We start from the raw sequence: 16,951 nt of genomic DNA on the forward strand, positions 1-16,951 counted from the left end.
AATTTAACAAAGGAAAAGTGAGTTTTGGCTTTCTCAGGAGAATATCTATGTGTGCACAATTATTAGGCAACTATTAGTGTGCACAATTATTATGCAACTAAATGAAAAACTAAACATTTCCCATCTCACTTGTTTATTTTCATTTATTAGAGTAAGAATAACAAATAAACAACTCCATCTTCAACCCGAAAAGGTCCAACTAGCTCATCCTTAATAATAGCAGCCCATACCAGTACCCCACCTCCACCTTGCTGGCGTCTGACTCGAAGTGGAGCTCTGTGCCCATTAGTGATCCAGCCACGGGCCCATCCATCTGGTCCGTCAAGAGTCACTCTCATTTCATCCGTCCATAAAACCTTTGAAAAATCTGTCTTCAGATATCTCTTGGCCCAAAAAGTTGATCATCAACAGATCAAGAAACTAACAGACTCCATGGATGGAAGGCTCATGACAGTTATTGAAAAGAAGGGTGGCTATATTGGTCACTGAATATTTGTTGAAATGTCAGAAGTGTTTATTTGTAAATTTCGAGTTGTTTATTTGTTATTCTTACTCTAATAAATGAAAATAAACAAGTGAGATGGGAAATTTTTAGTTTTTCATTTAGTTGCATAATAATGGTGCACACTAATAGTTGCCTAATAATTGTGCACACATAGATATTCTCCTGAGAAAGCCAAAACTCACTTTTCCTTTGTTAAATACTCAGGTTTGAGGTTTATTAACATTTTGGATTGACTGAGAGCACTGTATTTGTTCAAAAATAAAATTAATCCTCAGGAATACAACTTGCCTAATAATTGTGCACACAGTGTACATTTTGTGCCCCCTTGAAATGGGGGTGAAATTGAATCTGCAGGAGAGGGATAAGAACATGTATAGATATTAAGAAACCTATTGTTATTGTCTTACTTCTTGTATCAAGAGCTCTATCAGTGAATTTCACTAAACTAGTGTAAAGCAAGGCTAGAAATGCAAAATGACAAAGAACCCAAGATTGCTTTATTGTCTTAAAAGCAGGATCTCCTGTTGAATCTGTTCACCAGTGTGTTAAATGTCAGTTTTCAAGCTATTTTTGTGGCCTCATTCAAATGAATGTAAAAAATCAGAACACTACAAACTCGTCCAGCTGCATTTGATCTTGGTGATTAGTTTATATTCTGGTTTTCATAGTGGTCAAGTGCCGAATAACCCCCATGTTAAAACTAAGTGGAGTATTGCTTTAAGTGTAATCTATAGGGTAAGTGGTATCTGCATTATCTCCCTATCTGTGGTAAGTTCACTTTTTGTGTCATGTTACCAAAGATGGAAATTCTGTAGACCTGTTCTCTGATGTTATTGCAGTAGGAGGTGGACTTTGTACACAGAGGGAATGAGACAAGAAAAAACAGAAAAGGTTCCAAGATACAAGCAGTTTGCACTATGCTGCGTGTGTGTGTGTGTGTGTGTGTGTGTGTGTGTGTGTGTGTGTGTATTTGAGCACCTTAAGCAGCTCCCTGGGCCATGATTGGAGACTGATGACTTTGTAAAGCCCTGCCCAGCTGACCAACCTGCTGGAGTACTGAGCTGCCTTGACAAACTCACAACACTATTAGAGGGAGTGACAGATTAAGAATTTCTTTGGATTTTTGGATTTAAAGGCTACATGGTGACACCTTTCTCTGTTGCTCCCTTGAACCGAATCATTGGCTGTTCCTTCACTGAGGCTCTCTGATTACCAGCTACTACTCTGTCTTACACCGCTACACTACCTCACAGACAATTCATCTGAAGTCTGAAACGAGAGTCACCTTCCAGACCACGTTGCTGTGATGAGGCTGAAGATCTTCACCCTCCTCTTCCTCCATGATGTGTTGCTGAATGCCTCCTGCTCATCCTCCTCCTCAGAGGAGAGTGAGGAGCTGGACAGTGGGGAGAACAATAATAACAGTGAGTTGTGATTAGCAGTTAACATGATAGCTCTTTATTAGGTTCCTGATGTTGTTTAAAGTTAATAGATGCTGCGTCATGCTGGATAAACTCAAGCTCAGTGTAGAAAAAAATAACTTCAGTATGTTGACTAGATTAGCATATATTTTGCCACAAACCCAACAGCAAGAAATGCAACTAAGAAGGACTTATTATAAGTAATATTACTACTTTGTCAAGATAACTACTCATCACATACATGTCTGAGCCTGTTGAAAGAGCCAGAACGTAAAACATATTTAAGTTGGTAAAGAATGATTAAAACAAAGAAAAACTGGTAACACTTTACAATAATGGTCACTAAGTTAAGGGTTAGTTATTGCTTAATAAGAGGTAGTTCGTGCTTAATAAGAGTTAGTTCATGCTTAATAAGCATGAACTAACCCTTAATTAACAGTTAACTAATGTGTAATTTACTAATGGTGTTCATGTTAACTAAGCTATTAATTTATACATTATTTAATAGTTTATAAAGATGGCTATTAAATAATGTATAAATTAATACCTTAGTTAACATGAACACCATTAGTAAATGATTACCAGACACATTAGTTAACTGTTAATTAAGGGTTAGTTAATACTGACCCTTAACTTAGTGACCCTTATTGTAAAGTGTTACCGAAAAACTGTTTAGACAGATTTTTGTCAGCTTGTGGTGATTCTAATTAGCTCTGATTTCCTCTTGGCTTTATGGCCATGTATGTTGCAAGTACTTCAGTTTTAGATTAAAAAAAGGAGATTAATTTAATTGCCTTCTTATGTATGAGTGGTGCCACACTGCCTCCAAAACAGAATGAAACAATCCTCTTAAATCCATACCTAGGATTACATAATATTTTGACTGTTTTACTTTGTTGGTATTTTGCATCACTCTTTAAGGGTAGTTATTTCTTCATTTGTTAACAGTAATGCAGTACAATTTTAACAGACTTCTGTGTACCTGCCAAAGGTAGAATTTGGGGTGGGTTTCTGAAAAGTTATAGGAAAAATCCACCCTAAAACATTTTAACACTAAACAGTGATTGGAAATGTACCTTGCAATTTTGGGCCCATTTTGTTGTTTGGTGGTATATTTTTATTATTCTGGTGACTAACTGGCCAAACATGGACAATGGGACAACAGCTCCCAGTTTAACTGGATGATTATGAAGCAGGGCATAGATGAAAAAGAGTATGCATGGTGAGGAAATCTTACCCGGATTAATAATGATTTAAAAAATATCACAAGTATGCAGATCTCCCATTTTGTCTCTCTTTGATCTGTTGCTCTGAATCTCTTACCCATAAGCTTTTAACACTACCAGCTCATTCCTTAGTCAGTATTGCGTAATAAGTGCATTGGGCCCAACTACAAATAAACCAACTTAGTGGTGTCAGAGCTAGGTAGTGGAATACCACTTGCATTATAGCGGTGAAAGTGACCTAAAATTCAAGTCTATTCAGACACTGTCCTCCCTGTCTCCTCAAAGTCCGAGGCTTAGGGCCCAATGAATAACTCCCACTGTAAATCCAGTGAATGCTGCCTTGTAAGAGCAAAATAAGCCAGGGTCAGGATCTTAAGACCTTTGTGTCCCCTCGATACCAGGCCCATTCTTCCTGAGCCCCTTGGCAGTGTAATGGGTACATTTACACAATGCCATGCACTTGGGGGATGATTAGGCAAAGAGGGCAATAATAATAGGCACACCACCACCACACCATGTGACTTTGCCAATGTCTGCTGCTTTCAGATTACTTTAGCTTGCTGTTGCCAAGATGCAGTTCACTGCCACCCAAAATTACCAATGAAATACTTTACAAACTGGTGGATTCTGGGGCATGATGAATACTTCATATAAAGGATAATCATTCTGTTTATTTTACCGGTTATAATTCCGTATTTGTTGCACTTGAGGTACCTTTTAGCTGGTACTGTACTGCATCACCTGAATTTGTATTCTCTTTTATTTATTTATTTTATATTGTTTGTTTTAATCATGTGATGCACTTTGTGACTTCTAGTCTGAAAAGTTCTATATAAATAAAGCTTTACTTACTCACTATTTCCAACCTGGGCCTTACTTTCATAGTTTTTGCAATCATGATGATTGATTCTGCTGAAAATGTCATCACTTACTTCACTGTAGAGCGTTCGAGGTTACCACTTTGGCCCTATGTATGTGTGTTGGACAGCAGCATTGCAGGTGACCTGGAGGTATGTAGAGCTCTACAGTGAAGGAGTGGTGAAATGTTGAACGCAAGGAATCGTCATGATGGCAAAAGCTAGGAAAACAATAAGGCCCCGCCAAGCTGAAAATAACTGGAATTATCCTTTAAGGAAATTCCACACATCAACACATGTCCAACTCTTTGCCTGAAGCCTGATGCATGTCGAAAATGTTATGGTCAGACATTTAATTCATATTTGACTGGCAAGACAGACCTGATGATTACCATTTGGGTCAAGATACAAGATAATTATAACAGAAAGGTTATTAAATATTTTATTAAATGTGTCTTATTTTTATTCTTTTCTTACGTTGTTTTTTTAATAATAGCATATAATGATAATGCTGATTATTAAGAATAAAACACAAATGATGCATTTGCCTATTACTTTTGTTATGAATATTATGCATTCAAATAGCCATTCTCATTTTTCTGGAAGATGCACTAATTATTTCTCTGTTTGTCAATCATAGGTTCATCTAATGAGCACTGGGGATATGAAGGTAATTATGATGGGATGATCAATGATTTATATGATAGTTTATATCTTTTAGATGACATTGTCCACATACCCTACAGTTATTGTTACATAACATCGGTGTTAGATTTTATTTGTTGTTTATTTGCTGTTCTTTTGTAATGGACACTGCAGATTACAATCTCTGTCTTTTCTTCTTTGTCACATACAAAAAGAAGAACGATGCAGTTACGCTATAACAGTGTTTCTCTGAGTGAAGATGCTATCTCTCCACTTTCATATTCCATATGTACGGGGATGAACCCTCCTGGGTCAGATAATGTGGATATTTTTTTAAGACACACCAACCTGGTCGGACACGCCTATGTTACTAATCTATAAAGCAACTCTGTTGCCGTGGAATCACTGATTGTTTTCGAGTCTCCAAGTGGCCTAGAGCTGGAGAGAACCATGGTTACATTGTAACCAGAAAGTTCTCTTTTGTATCGTGACTATTTCTCTACACTGTTACATATTCCATATGTATGGAGAACTCTGTAAGACACACCGCAAAGAGACAGTGCAGTCCCAACACAGAGCATGACCCCAAATCAGTGAACAACTCACAAGAAGAAATTAGTCTTGATGCCACAACAGCATTAAACAATAATCTTCCAAATATTTGCATTCTTTAAATAATGAACATGTACAAAAATGTACTCTGTACTGTGAAAGAAATGAGACAGGAACTAAGAACTACGGCAACAACTAATGGTCAAACTCAAACATAAATGTAGTATACATGCAATCCCCACTAGGTGGCCACAATACACACTAACAGTGGCCAGTACAGGGACAGCCAAAGGTGGCGTCACACTGTCCCAAGACAACCTGCTGGATTTCCTCTCCCAAATCAAAATCTTCCTGCTCATTGTGCAACCTATGCGACAACTGACATAGATACATGGAGAGGATGCCACCCATCGCAGCCAGTTGTGTCTGGCCCGCCATGGCCTTGTGCATTTTGATAGAAGCCCATCCATGACTCTGTCACTTAACCTCCTGTGTAGGGCAAGGAGGCGGGGAGAGAGGATGGCAATGGGCCTATCTTGAGCGAATGGTCATAATTCGACAGTCCATGCATGAAGCTGGATCATCCCTGGCCCTCGAGGCATGATTATACTCTAGGCACAAAACACACTTATCATGGCCATCTTCCACAGGCATTTTAATTGAGCACGTCACACAATTATGGCTCGCCATACCGACGGGAGACACGTGGTGGGAGGAGTAAGAGAAATGTTGAAGTGCTACATGTAGGGAAAGACACACCAATAGGCTGATTATCAAATCCAGCTAGTGACCTTGTGGAGAATGTTCATCCCAAATTGTCTTGGAGAGAACGTTCTTCTCATGAAATTAAGCACAGAGATGATTCCTTACAGTTTGAGATGGACTCTATGCTAGTAATTTGCCTAGCTGTTTCAAGTGGCTCTGTACTGCAGACTACAGTGCTGCTCAGATATGATGAGTTGCTCTTGCAATGAATCTTGAGGCTTTGGCCAAGTCACCATCCAATGCATCCTTGACTGGCAAGTAAACTTCCAGGCTCTTTATCCATCCTCTCATTCTTTTGTTTTGCAATCGTGCTTCGGCAGTTAGATATGTGTCATGGAGGACACGAATGCGCAAGAATGCAAATTGAGAAAGAGCTTTAGTTTCCCTACGCTTGCTTTTTCCTTTTTTCTGTGTATTTTTTACTGTTGAAAATTTTGTTTGATGATTGATGATTGCGTGTGCCATGTCACGGTGAGGGCCACTCACCACCGTACAAAGCCAGCACGACTGCAGCCCTTGGAAAGCTGAGCTCGCTAGCCTAGCTGGCTAATGTGCAACCCCCCGTTTGCTTTGTGAAGACCACAGAGTTAGCACAGTGAAATGCCCGCTGTATTGCCAGCTTGAGCCACACGGACTATCCCTAGACGCATTAGCTACACAACCATGAGCAATGCACCTTATGGGGTCTCTACACCATACACTCATCCCACTGGAGTTGTCACAGCACAGTGGATGTATGGGATATGGGAGATACACCTGCTGCCTTAGCCAAATTGTCAGCACAGCAACGCAGGACTCCTGGGTGCATCAGCTATGCTATCACATGCAATACACCCAATAGAGCACCTCCACAGTACCCAGCCTTTGGTAACCGCTCTTTGGGTATCAACAAGAGATTTCCAGCAATGCACAGGCAATGGTGGTCCGGAGTGGCTGCCAAGGGACAGATGCCCTCGTGGACTCTTCCCCGTTGTCTGCTTAATCTAGGTCTTGGTTCAGATTCTGCATTCCTGACTTAATGTCTGATGCACCTGACCAGGTGGAGATCAAAAGAGAAGAAATATCCAGGTTACCTGACCTAGGAGGGGTTCATCCTCCCTGTACATGTGGAATATGTAATGAAGTGGAGAAATAGTCTCGATGCTAAAGAGAAAACATATTTCTACCACCTTAACTGATGGAAAATGGTCTTGTGTGCAGTTCACTTCACCATTAACATCTCTCTCACTTTCATCAGTATTGTCAAACTCATACCAGTTACCAATGTTGTATATGAAGGATTTTAGTGTATGAGCTTTACGTGAGGAATATTATATTTTATTATTTACCTAGTCACTCTGTTGTGATATTGACACAAACAGATCAGAAGGCCTGGTCCACAGCCTTCCACCAGTGCAGTGGAAAATCGCAATCACCAATCAACATTGACACCAAGGCGGCCATCTATGACCGCAGTCTGCCCCTTATTACACTGGATGGTTATGATCTGACTGATGGCCCTGGACTCACCTTGTTGAACAATGGACACACCTGTAAGTGGTCAGGTCCCTGGAACTAGCTGTAGTTAATAATCAGAAAAAAAAAAAGGATTTTCAAAGAAAGATGTTTAAGTTTTTTCTAGATGGGTGTGATGACTGGTGAGGTAGTTGAGATTTCTATGTATGTTATATAAAATATTGTGATAATGTTGGTGTGTGTGATCAGGCTAAAAAGGATGCCCCTGTAAACCCATGTAAAAATACAAATGCTAAACTTCTGATGAACAAAGGTTTGTGTTGACGTGTCATGTTGTGTTCTAGTGCAGCTGATCCTCCCTAGCACCATGCGCATCGTCACTGGGTTTGACACAGTTTACCACGCTGCCCAGCTGCATTTCCACTGGGGGACTGTTGAGGTTCCCGGGTCTGAACATACTGTAGACAACGTCCATTTCCCTGCTGAGGTGAGTGAAGAGAGGGGCCTGGTACATAGCATCAAGATCATATATAGTTTTTAAAGGGACTTTTTTAGCTAAAATGTTAGTAGAAATCAAGTTCCTCTTTTCTTTCCAGATCCACGTGGTTCATTACAACTCTAAATATGCAAGCGTTTCAGAGGCAGCCAGCAAGCCAGATGGATTAGTTGTACTTGGAGGTTTCATTGGGGTAAGCAAAGATAGTTTCAGAACAGTTAAATACATCATAGCTTACATTTACTTCAATGTCTTGACAGATTGATGTGGCAGAGATCTAATCAGTGTTAAATGTTAATTGTTAATTGACCATTTGCATCCTTTCATGATGTGTTGAGATAAGCAAGCTTCTGAACGCATGACTTTTTCAATTCAAAAGGTTGGCCTTCATGAGAATGACAACTATGAGAAAATCCTGTCTGGACTTACTGATGTTAGTATTGAAGGTAAGCAAAAGATACGCCATTAGTCAATGGTCCTTCTTCCCCAACAATACTTCCTTCCTGAAATCTTCTTCCTGCAGCATCAGACTGGTTCAGCTCTCAGATTATGTCTTCAATATGTAAACCATCTTCTTCCTCCCAATATGTAACAGGGCTCTTATTAAGCATTATGCTTATTAAGCATAAACTAACCCTTAACTTAGTGACCCTTATTGTAAAGTGTTACCAGTCTTTGTAATACCTACGGCTTATCCAGAAGGCTGCCGCAATAGTTCTAGTAAAAAATGTAGAGACCACATCGGCACAATTTTAGCCTCCCTGCACCGGCTGCCTGTTAGTCAATTTTAAGATTTTATTGCTGGCCCACTGAGTAATTTTACGTTAATTAGTTCTAAGAGATGCCTAAATGATTGTAGACTTCTAGGCTACAATTAGGTTATATGGGGTTTAAAAGTGAACGTTTAGTAGACGTCTATGTCTTAGATCAGTGGTTCTCAACGTGGGGTCCGGGGACTACCAGGGGTCCTTGAGGGGATTCCAGGGGGTCCCCAGCAAATTGATGAATTATGATACTTTTGATCAGAGTTTCACTTCACTCTAACCACAATACAGATAGTCATAGGCACAAAATCATATCTAGCAATAAAAATATTCTCAGATTTGGGTCAGAGAGACAAAATCTCATCAAATGGGGTTGAGAATCACTGTCTTAGACTTAGATGTCTTCTGGGGTATATCACATAAATAAATAATTATCTTGTATATATGGACTTCTCTGGTGCATTGTGCATTGTTTAAATATGTAATAATATATTTATTGGTTGGTCTGAAACTGGGCTTTACATAGTCAAAACGATCCTGGGCTTTATGAGCACTAAAGCTTAGACATGTCTAGTCTAGAGAAATCACGTCTAGTGCTCAGTGGGTACTTTAAGTGCACAGAATAGTTTATCCCCTAGCTACATTACTGACATTCAACTTTGTGCAAGCCTGAGCACCTTGAGATCCTTGTAAACTTTATTGTTGAAAAGCTCTTATACCAATAAAGATTATTATTATTACTTTCTTCACGACATTGGAAGGTTCATTTGTGAAAAAAACATGCCAATAAAATCAAAACATTTTTCATTTTTTCAGAGTCTAACACTGAGATCCTGGGATTTAACATCCGCCATCTGCTGCCCAAAAATCTGGACAAGTTCTACAGATACACTGGGTCTCTGACTACCCCCCCCTGTTACCAAACAGTCAACTGGACCCTGTTCAATGACACCATCACTGTGTCCAGGAGACAGGTCAGTCAAAACTTCCTTTGAGTTGGGTTACATTGCTAATGTCATGTATACCTTGGGTATAAATTCAATATCACTGGCATATTGTGCTGTTTTTTTGTCTTCTGACATTGGGCTACATTCTTGTGTGGATTCAAAAAGCATTTACAGTAAATATGGCTTCTTATATTACAATTAACAGCAACAATATTATAGATGGGGAACCTCTATCAATATTATCAACCAGGTTAATAATCTATTTGGTCTGGCTCAATGCTTTTACATGCAAGGCAAATTCCTGTAAAAGGCTAAATAATTGAATCTGAATCTGAAATTTGAACCATAAAAAATGAATAGTCCATACTGCAAGGAGAATTAAAGAATCTTTTTCCTGAAGCATTACTCTAATTAAGGGGCTCATTACAATTCTTCACTATGAAATTAAACATTTAAAAAGATGTCCACATGGCAATGTAATGTCTAAACTCGAATTAAGGTGTGTTCATACAAGCATGTTTAGAGTGGTTTATTTGAACTGTGGAGCATTTCCTCCTTTAGTTTGGTTCATTTGGCCAGGTGAGGACAATGGCAATCTAATTCAGGTGGTACCATATAACCACAGGAGATGCCTGAAAATGCGGGTCTTGTCCGTCTTCCAAGAGAACTGTGGTGTGGTTCATTACGAGTGAGAACACAATCAATCGACTGCAGGAAACAACCCAAAACACAAGGGATTATGGGTAGAAGAGACAGATGCTGACAAGTGATAGCTAGCAGTTTGTCTTGCTTGAAAAAGCCTAGTATAACAAAATGAACTGAGGGCAAACTGTAGTCTGGACTGATGCTCATATTCAGCTATTTCTTCATGTGTTCTTAACTGCTGTGAACACCAAAAAAAGTCAATTACAGCAAAGAGCACAGACAAGTCCATCATGCTAAGCTAAAAGTTACAGGGACTGGAATCAGATTTGTTTTGAGTCCCCCCTAAACGAAGACAAACAACAGAGTTCTCAATAAGAGAGCACCTGCAGAAAGAATTATTCATGGATCTTCATGTTATCTTTATTCATTTTGAGGGTGTTTGGTGTTTCACAGTTGGCGGCTCTTGAGGACACACTGAAAGTCGGCCAGCTTCAGCACCTCAACAAGAATTTCAGAGCCCCACAGCTCCTCCACGGGAGGACGGTCCTTGCCTCTTTTACTGCATCGCAAATCCTAGGAGGTAAACAACATCTTAAACATCGTGTCCCACCTTAGACTACCTGCCTCTGTACTCATTATCTTTAACCTCGTTGGACAAGAAATATGTGGGTCGTCCACTATCCACTAGTGTGAATGGATCAGTAGAAAGCTTACCCCGCTAAACAACCCTGGTCAAGATTAGGTTTGGACCCTGGACAAACTCTGCTGCATATGATGTCAAAGTTAAATGTTTTACCTGTGTTGTAGGGCCACAACTCCTTGGCTTGTTTTTCTAGCACACAAATAAGTACAGTGTTAATACATGCGTGACACTTTCCTTGGGTAATTAAAGGAATAGTTCACCCAAAAATGAAAATTCTGTCATCATCTCCTCCCCCTCATGCCAGTTGAAACACAGGTGAAGTTTGTTCATATAACACACAGGGAGGCTGCCAGCACAACTCCATAGCAGCCTTCTCCAAAACAACTGAAGTCAGTGGGGACCAGTTCTTCAGAGTTCCAAAAAGACCTACAGTATATTTACACCATCATTTAGTGCAAATCTTAACAACAGCTGATTGATTTGCAACAAATAATGGTGTATAGGTCTTTCTATTCACAGTGTGATTGTTTGGCTGTTTTTGTTTTGGAACTCTAAAGAACAGGTCCCCATTGACTTCAGTTGTTTTGGAGAAGGCTGCTACCAAGATGTGCTGGCAGCCTCCCTGTGTGTTATATGGACTGACAAATTTCACCTGTGTTTCATCTGGCATGAGGGTGAGGAGATGATGACAGAATTTTCATTTTTGGGTGAACTATTCCTTTAAGTAGAAAATCTACTTTGTGAGTTTCCAGAACAATGTCTCAAGGGTCATATCGTCTGCCATGTTGAACACATAATGTAACACAACCTGCATTTGATGATGTTATGATGTTTGATGCACAGAGATATGACAATAAGGAAGTACAATTGTGCAAATGGGCCTGTCCCAGGTCTTTATAGTGACACAGCACATTCCCATGTATTCCCATGAGGCTCAGTATGAATTGCCTCCTGCAATCAGCATCAGCATAATGGAGCATTGCATTAGTTCAGGCACGCATTGCTAGTCATCTATCAGCTGACCGCTACACACCCCAATCATAATCTATTCTCATAATAAGGCGGACTATTTAAATTACCTCCTCTTACACTGATTGTTGCTACACTAACTGCTGCACCCACTCGGCTGCTTGGTAAAGCTTTACCTCCACCTCCCCAGCCTCCAGTTGAGCCTAGGGTGGCTTTTAAAGTGATAACACGGCACAGTATTGACCTTATTCACATGGCGTCCATTACTAACTAGCTAGTAAGCTATATATAACTGGGAAATTCAAAAAGTCATTGTGGTTGTTTTCACGATTGCTAGCTATTTGGTAACGGTTTATCTGTATTTTGTCCTCACTTATGTGTTTAAGTAATGCTACTTTTACATATGTATGCCAATCTTCAGGGTAAAGTTTCCCACCCCAAGTGTTCAAAATGGCCACCGTTTGAATAAGGTCCATTACTGCTCTGGCTCTGTTCTGTGTCACAGATGGGGGGGATTTGCATTGCACCCCCACTACACCTTCAGCATGCTTGCTGGGTAAGCAGGGAGCAGCTTAGTGCAGAGCCATAACCGCCAAAAATTACTATTACCATTTGTTGCTATAAATGGTTTTATCTTGTGGCTAGAGTGTTCCTGACTGAACTGTAATATTCCCAGGTTGTGTGTGTGAAAGGAGTATTAGAAGGTAAATCAGACCAAGATGGTGGTCTTAGACCCATGGTTGTATTATTTATGCAATCCATAAATTTCAATGGTTTATCCAAGAACAAAAAAACGATAACTAAAAGATAACTTGTCACTGATTGAGGGACTGGTCACCTTTAGTCCTGAGCTATACTTTACAATTTTTAGTAAATCCAACAGCACATACTTCAAATGTCACATGGGCTCATGCATGTGCCCTTGTCAAGTGCCTTATCTCATTAGGTAAACTAGGCAATACTTAAGTCAGGGGTATGGCATGATAACATTCAACCTTTGGCCCCAGTCCAACAGAAAATGCGTAAATAACTATGAGGTGTCTTCATACTATTTATAAAGCATATTAGTGGTTCAAAGGTTTAAATGTGACCTTCAGATCATAATGATGCTTCTTATACCATTTATTCCAGTCAGTGTTACAAAGACCTACACAAGTGATGTAGTGATGGAATAGCCCGATGTCAAAGTAGAATGCATTTACCATAGATATTAAAGTAACACTATTTCCACATTTCAGGTCATGCAGGTCTTTCTGTATCCAATACTGCAGAGACGGACTCTTCAAAGAATCACCTCTCATCCAGCGGAGGACAAGGTAAGCACCACGGATTCACACACACCTGATATTCCACCCTGCAAAGCTTTATATCAGATGCAATCCTTGTTGTGATTATTTGATTGATAGCCCTAACGCCACAGCAGAAATAACTCCATGACTTTATTGTATCATCCTTGACAATTGTGTTTCATGTGTTTTAGCTTGTACTGTCAAATATTTTAACCTCAAATGTCCTGGTACCGTGTGGCAGCTGTGCAACTCCTTATCTCAATATTTCCATTTTATGTGTTCTTAGCGCTGTTTGTACATACAGTTAATTGAAGTTGTGCGTATTTGACAGCTTGACTTTTGAAAACTCAGTGCGTGTGCCAGCCCTTTGATTTCATGCCGTTATCAGTAGCCAGTGGCGCACGCTGGTGTTGATCGCACATATCACACATTAAACAAGAGCCTGCTGTGTTTCATCTCAGTGCCGCTGGCTGACCGTGCTATATGCAGGACATGTATGGGTGTTTTCTAATTTGGTCATATTAACTAACATGTCTTTCTCTCTGTTTTTTATGTACCACAGAGGGTTTGTCAAAAGGTAGGCTGCATTAAAGGCATAGTTCACCCAAAAATGAAAAATTCTGTCGTCATCTACTCCCCCTCATGCCAAATGAAACACAGGTGAAATTTGTTAGTCCATATAACACACAGGGAGGCTGCCAGCACAACTCCATAGCAGCCTTCTCCAAAACAACTGAAGTCAATGGGGACCTGTTCTTTAGAGTTCCAAAACAAAAACAGCCAAACAATCACACTGTGAATAGAAAGACCTATACACCATTATTTGTTGCAAATCAATCAGCTGTAGTTAAGATTTGCACTAAATGATGGTGTAAATATACTGTAGGTCTTTTTGGAACTCTGAAGAACTGGTCCCCACTGACTTCAGTTGTTTTGGAGAAGGCTGCTATGGAGTTGTGCTGGCAGCCTCCCTGTGTGTTATATGGACAAACTTCACCTGTGTTTCAACTGGCATGAGGGGGAGGAGATGATGACAGAATTTTCATTTTTGGGTGAACTGTTCCTTTAAACTCATAAATCATGAAACCACATTTATTTTTTGAGTCAAGAATTTATAAACTCATACAATTGCAAATGTGCACAATTAGAAACATGGGGTTGTACTGAAATAATCTCAACCATAACGTTCCAACCAATTATTTAATTCACAGGCGATATCTTGGCCATAGCCTTCGGAGTTCTCTTCGCTGCCACCTTGCTGTTTTTTGCCATATATCGCTACCAACAAAGGACAAAGTACTCCAGGTACAGACACATCTATCTCTTCTCATTACTGGTTACATTGTCTCCACTAATTTCCAAAAATGGGGACAGCATTTTATTACATATTTGCACCATGAAAGGAAATGCCCATTATTTACCCGGATCCTTTCAATTAATGGAGTAATTCTTGTATGGAATCCTCTCGAAAGATAGGTGTCCTTAAAGCAGTATCCCATTTAGTTTTAACATAGGGGTTATTTGGCACTTGGCCACCATGAAAACCATAAACTAATCACCATGATTGGATGCAGCTGGACGTGTGTGTAGCGTTCAGATTTGTACTTCCCATTCATTTGAATGAGGCCACGAAAATAGCCTGTGTTTGTGTTAAAATGTGTGTTTTCATGGTGGTCAAGTGCCAAATAACCCCCATGTTAAAATTAGGTGAAATATTGCTTTAACTGAAGAACAAATTTGTCAAAAATTGGTTGGAGACGAATGAAGCAAACCCCTCAAGGTATTGTCTTGTGAAGTCATGTTCCCAGATATGTGATCTCCTGGAAATGAAATCTGCCAGTATTGACTCATTTTAGATTGCTAATTTCAAAGCAGGACCTGCTATGGGTTACACATATTCATTTTGATGACTCTCATTATACTGTATATCTCTTTCATCTCTCCAGTGTCACAAAGGTGTCCAGGCAGAATGTGATCTATATGCAAGCAAACAAGGAGGAGATATAGATGTCTCTGGGATGGAGCCTGATCATAATCATCTTTTTTTTTTTTTTTTTCATGAAAGCACAAATATCAATAAGCACCTTGACAAGAACTTGAACCTGTACAAGCAAAGGTCTTTATTATTTATTTTGGGAATGTATGCCATTCAATAAATTCACTATGGCAAATGATAAGTTAAAACATGTCATATTTGATGTCTGATCATTAATATTGCGGTGAAATTTTTTGAAGAATGTCTGTCTTTCCTGCTGTGCAGCTAGATCCAAGTAAGTTGCAGGTGAAAATGTGCTTTCTGATTTCATGCCAGTAGTGTTTTCTATGAGTATTGTACATTTTTAATGGTTTGCTGTTGTTTTTAGTGAAGTTGTGTGTGGTGTATTCTTGCCATTATCCTTGGAAATAATATTTTGTAGTTACCTCTCACCTGTAGTAATAATATATTATGAATCACAATTTTACCTTGCAGTATTGAATGTTTTACAGTAAGTTGTTGTAAAGTCATAAAATCTACTAACACTAATGTGTAATAGTAGCTATTATCAGAGGTGGGAAGTAACTCAGTACATTTACTCGAAATACTGTACTTAAGTAAAATTTTGAGGTACTTGTACTTTACTTGAGTATTACCATTTTATGCTACTTTATACTTCTACTCCACTACATTTCAGAGGGAAATATTGTACTTTTTACTCTACTACCTTTATTTGATAACTTAAGTTACTATTTACTTTGCAGATTCAGATTATTAATACAAAATATAATCAACTAATAAATTGTGATGTATTATTATAGATTACTGTAAGCTACCCAGCAGTATATAAAGTAGTGGATATCAGCCCCACCTTTTCCAGCTGCAACATTAAAGTGATGCTTACACATTAATGCATCAATAATTATAATTCAATAATATAATATATACTGTATTATTCTGAAATGGGCCATTCTGCATAATGAGTATTTTTACTTTTGTTGCTTTAAGTACATTTTGATGCTAATACTTTTGTACCTTTTTCTTAACAGTAACATTTTGAATGCAGGACTTTTACTTGTAACAGAGTATTTTTATACTGTGGTATTTCTACTTTTACTTAAGTAAAAGATCTGAGTACTTCTTCCACCACTGACTATTATACAACAGTTAGTTCCGGTCTAGTAATTTGATTGGACAAGAGGCATTCCATGAGTGCTGATATACAGTATAACAGCACTGGGACATTTACTGTATCACTCCGCTTCGCAGGTGTTCTAATGTAACCTTGATTAGGCTGTGTTCACACCTGCCTGGAGCTTCTTGTGAGGAGAAATAAAAAGCGGATCACGATAATGTCATCTGACGTTAGCTGAGTAGCTGGCTAGCTAACCAGCTGGTTGGCTAGCGCTGTCGCAAATATGGATACATTTGACCTTAATTATGAACGTCGTCAGAGGAGAACGAGGGGGACAAAAGAAAGCTGAATTTGTCTGTGCAAACCTCAAAGTAGCTAGCTAGCCTTCAGTCGGTCGGGAAACAGTTTACCTGTTGCTTGGCAACACTTGGTAGTGGAGTCCTGAGGGAACTGATTTTGTTGGTGGAGACGAATGGAAGACAAAAATCATCTGTTGTCTCAAATTACCATTACTTGATGAACAGTGTTGGGAATAACGCGTTACAAAGTAACGCGTTAATTCCACTACTTTTGGCGGTAGCTAGTAATGTAACTAATTACTTTTTCAAATTAAATAGCGCAATTACAATTACTGAAATTTAAATGGGCTCATTACTCGTTAC

General features: G+C 39.2%; 1 protein-coding gene across 1 annotated transcript; it reads left to right on the forward strand.

Annotated features, from left to right (window-relative positions):
- The first annotated feature begins 1,811 nt into the window (after positions 1-1,811).
- ca9 (carbonic anhydrase IX) lies at positions 1,812-15,186 on the forward strand. The gene is made up of 10 exons (XM_071516999.1): positions 1,812-1,929; positions 7,333-7,503; positions 7,771-7,913; positions 8,023-8,115; positions 8,302-8,368; positions 9,503-9,660; positions 10,732-10,858; positions 13,742-13,756; positions 14,391-14,484; positions 15,126-15,186. The coding sequence occupies exons 1-10, from the start codon at positions 1,812-1,814 to the stop codon at positions 15,184-15,186; spliced, it is 1,047 nt and encodes a 348-aa protein (XP_071373100.1).
- The last annotated feature ends 1,765 nt before the right edge of the window (positions 15,187-16,951 follow it).

This window comes from Centroberyx affinis, unplaced genomic scaffold (genome assembly GCF_046629955.1).
Source record: "Centroberyx affinis isolate AG114_WGS23_722 - 3 ecotype Tasmania unplaced genomic scaffold, CSIRO-AGI_Caff_v1 ptg000039l_1, whole genome shotgun sequence".
Classification (NCBI taxonomy): Eukaryota; Metazoa; Chordata; class Actinopteri; order Beryciformes; family Berycidae; genus Centroberyx; species Centroberyx affinis.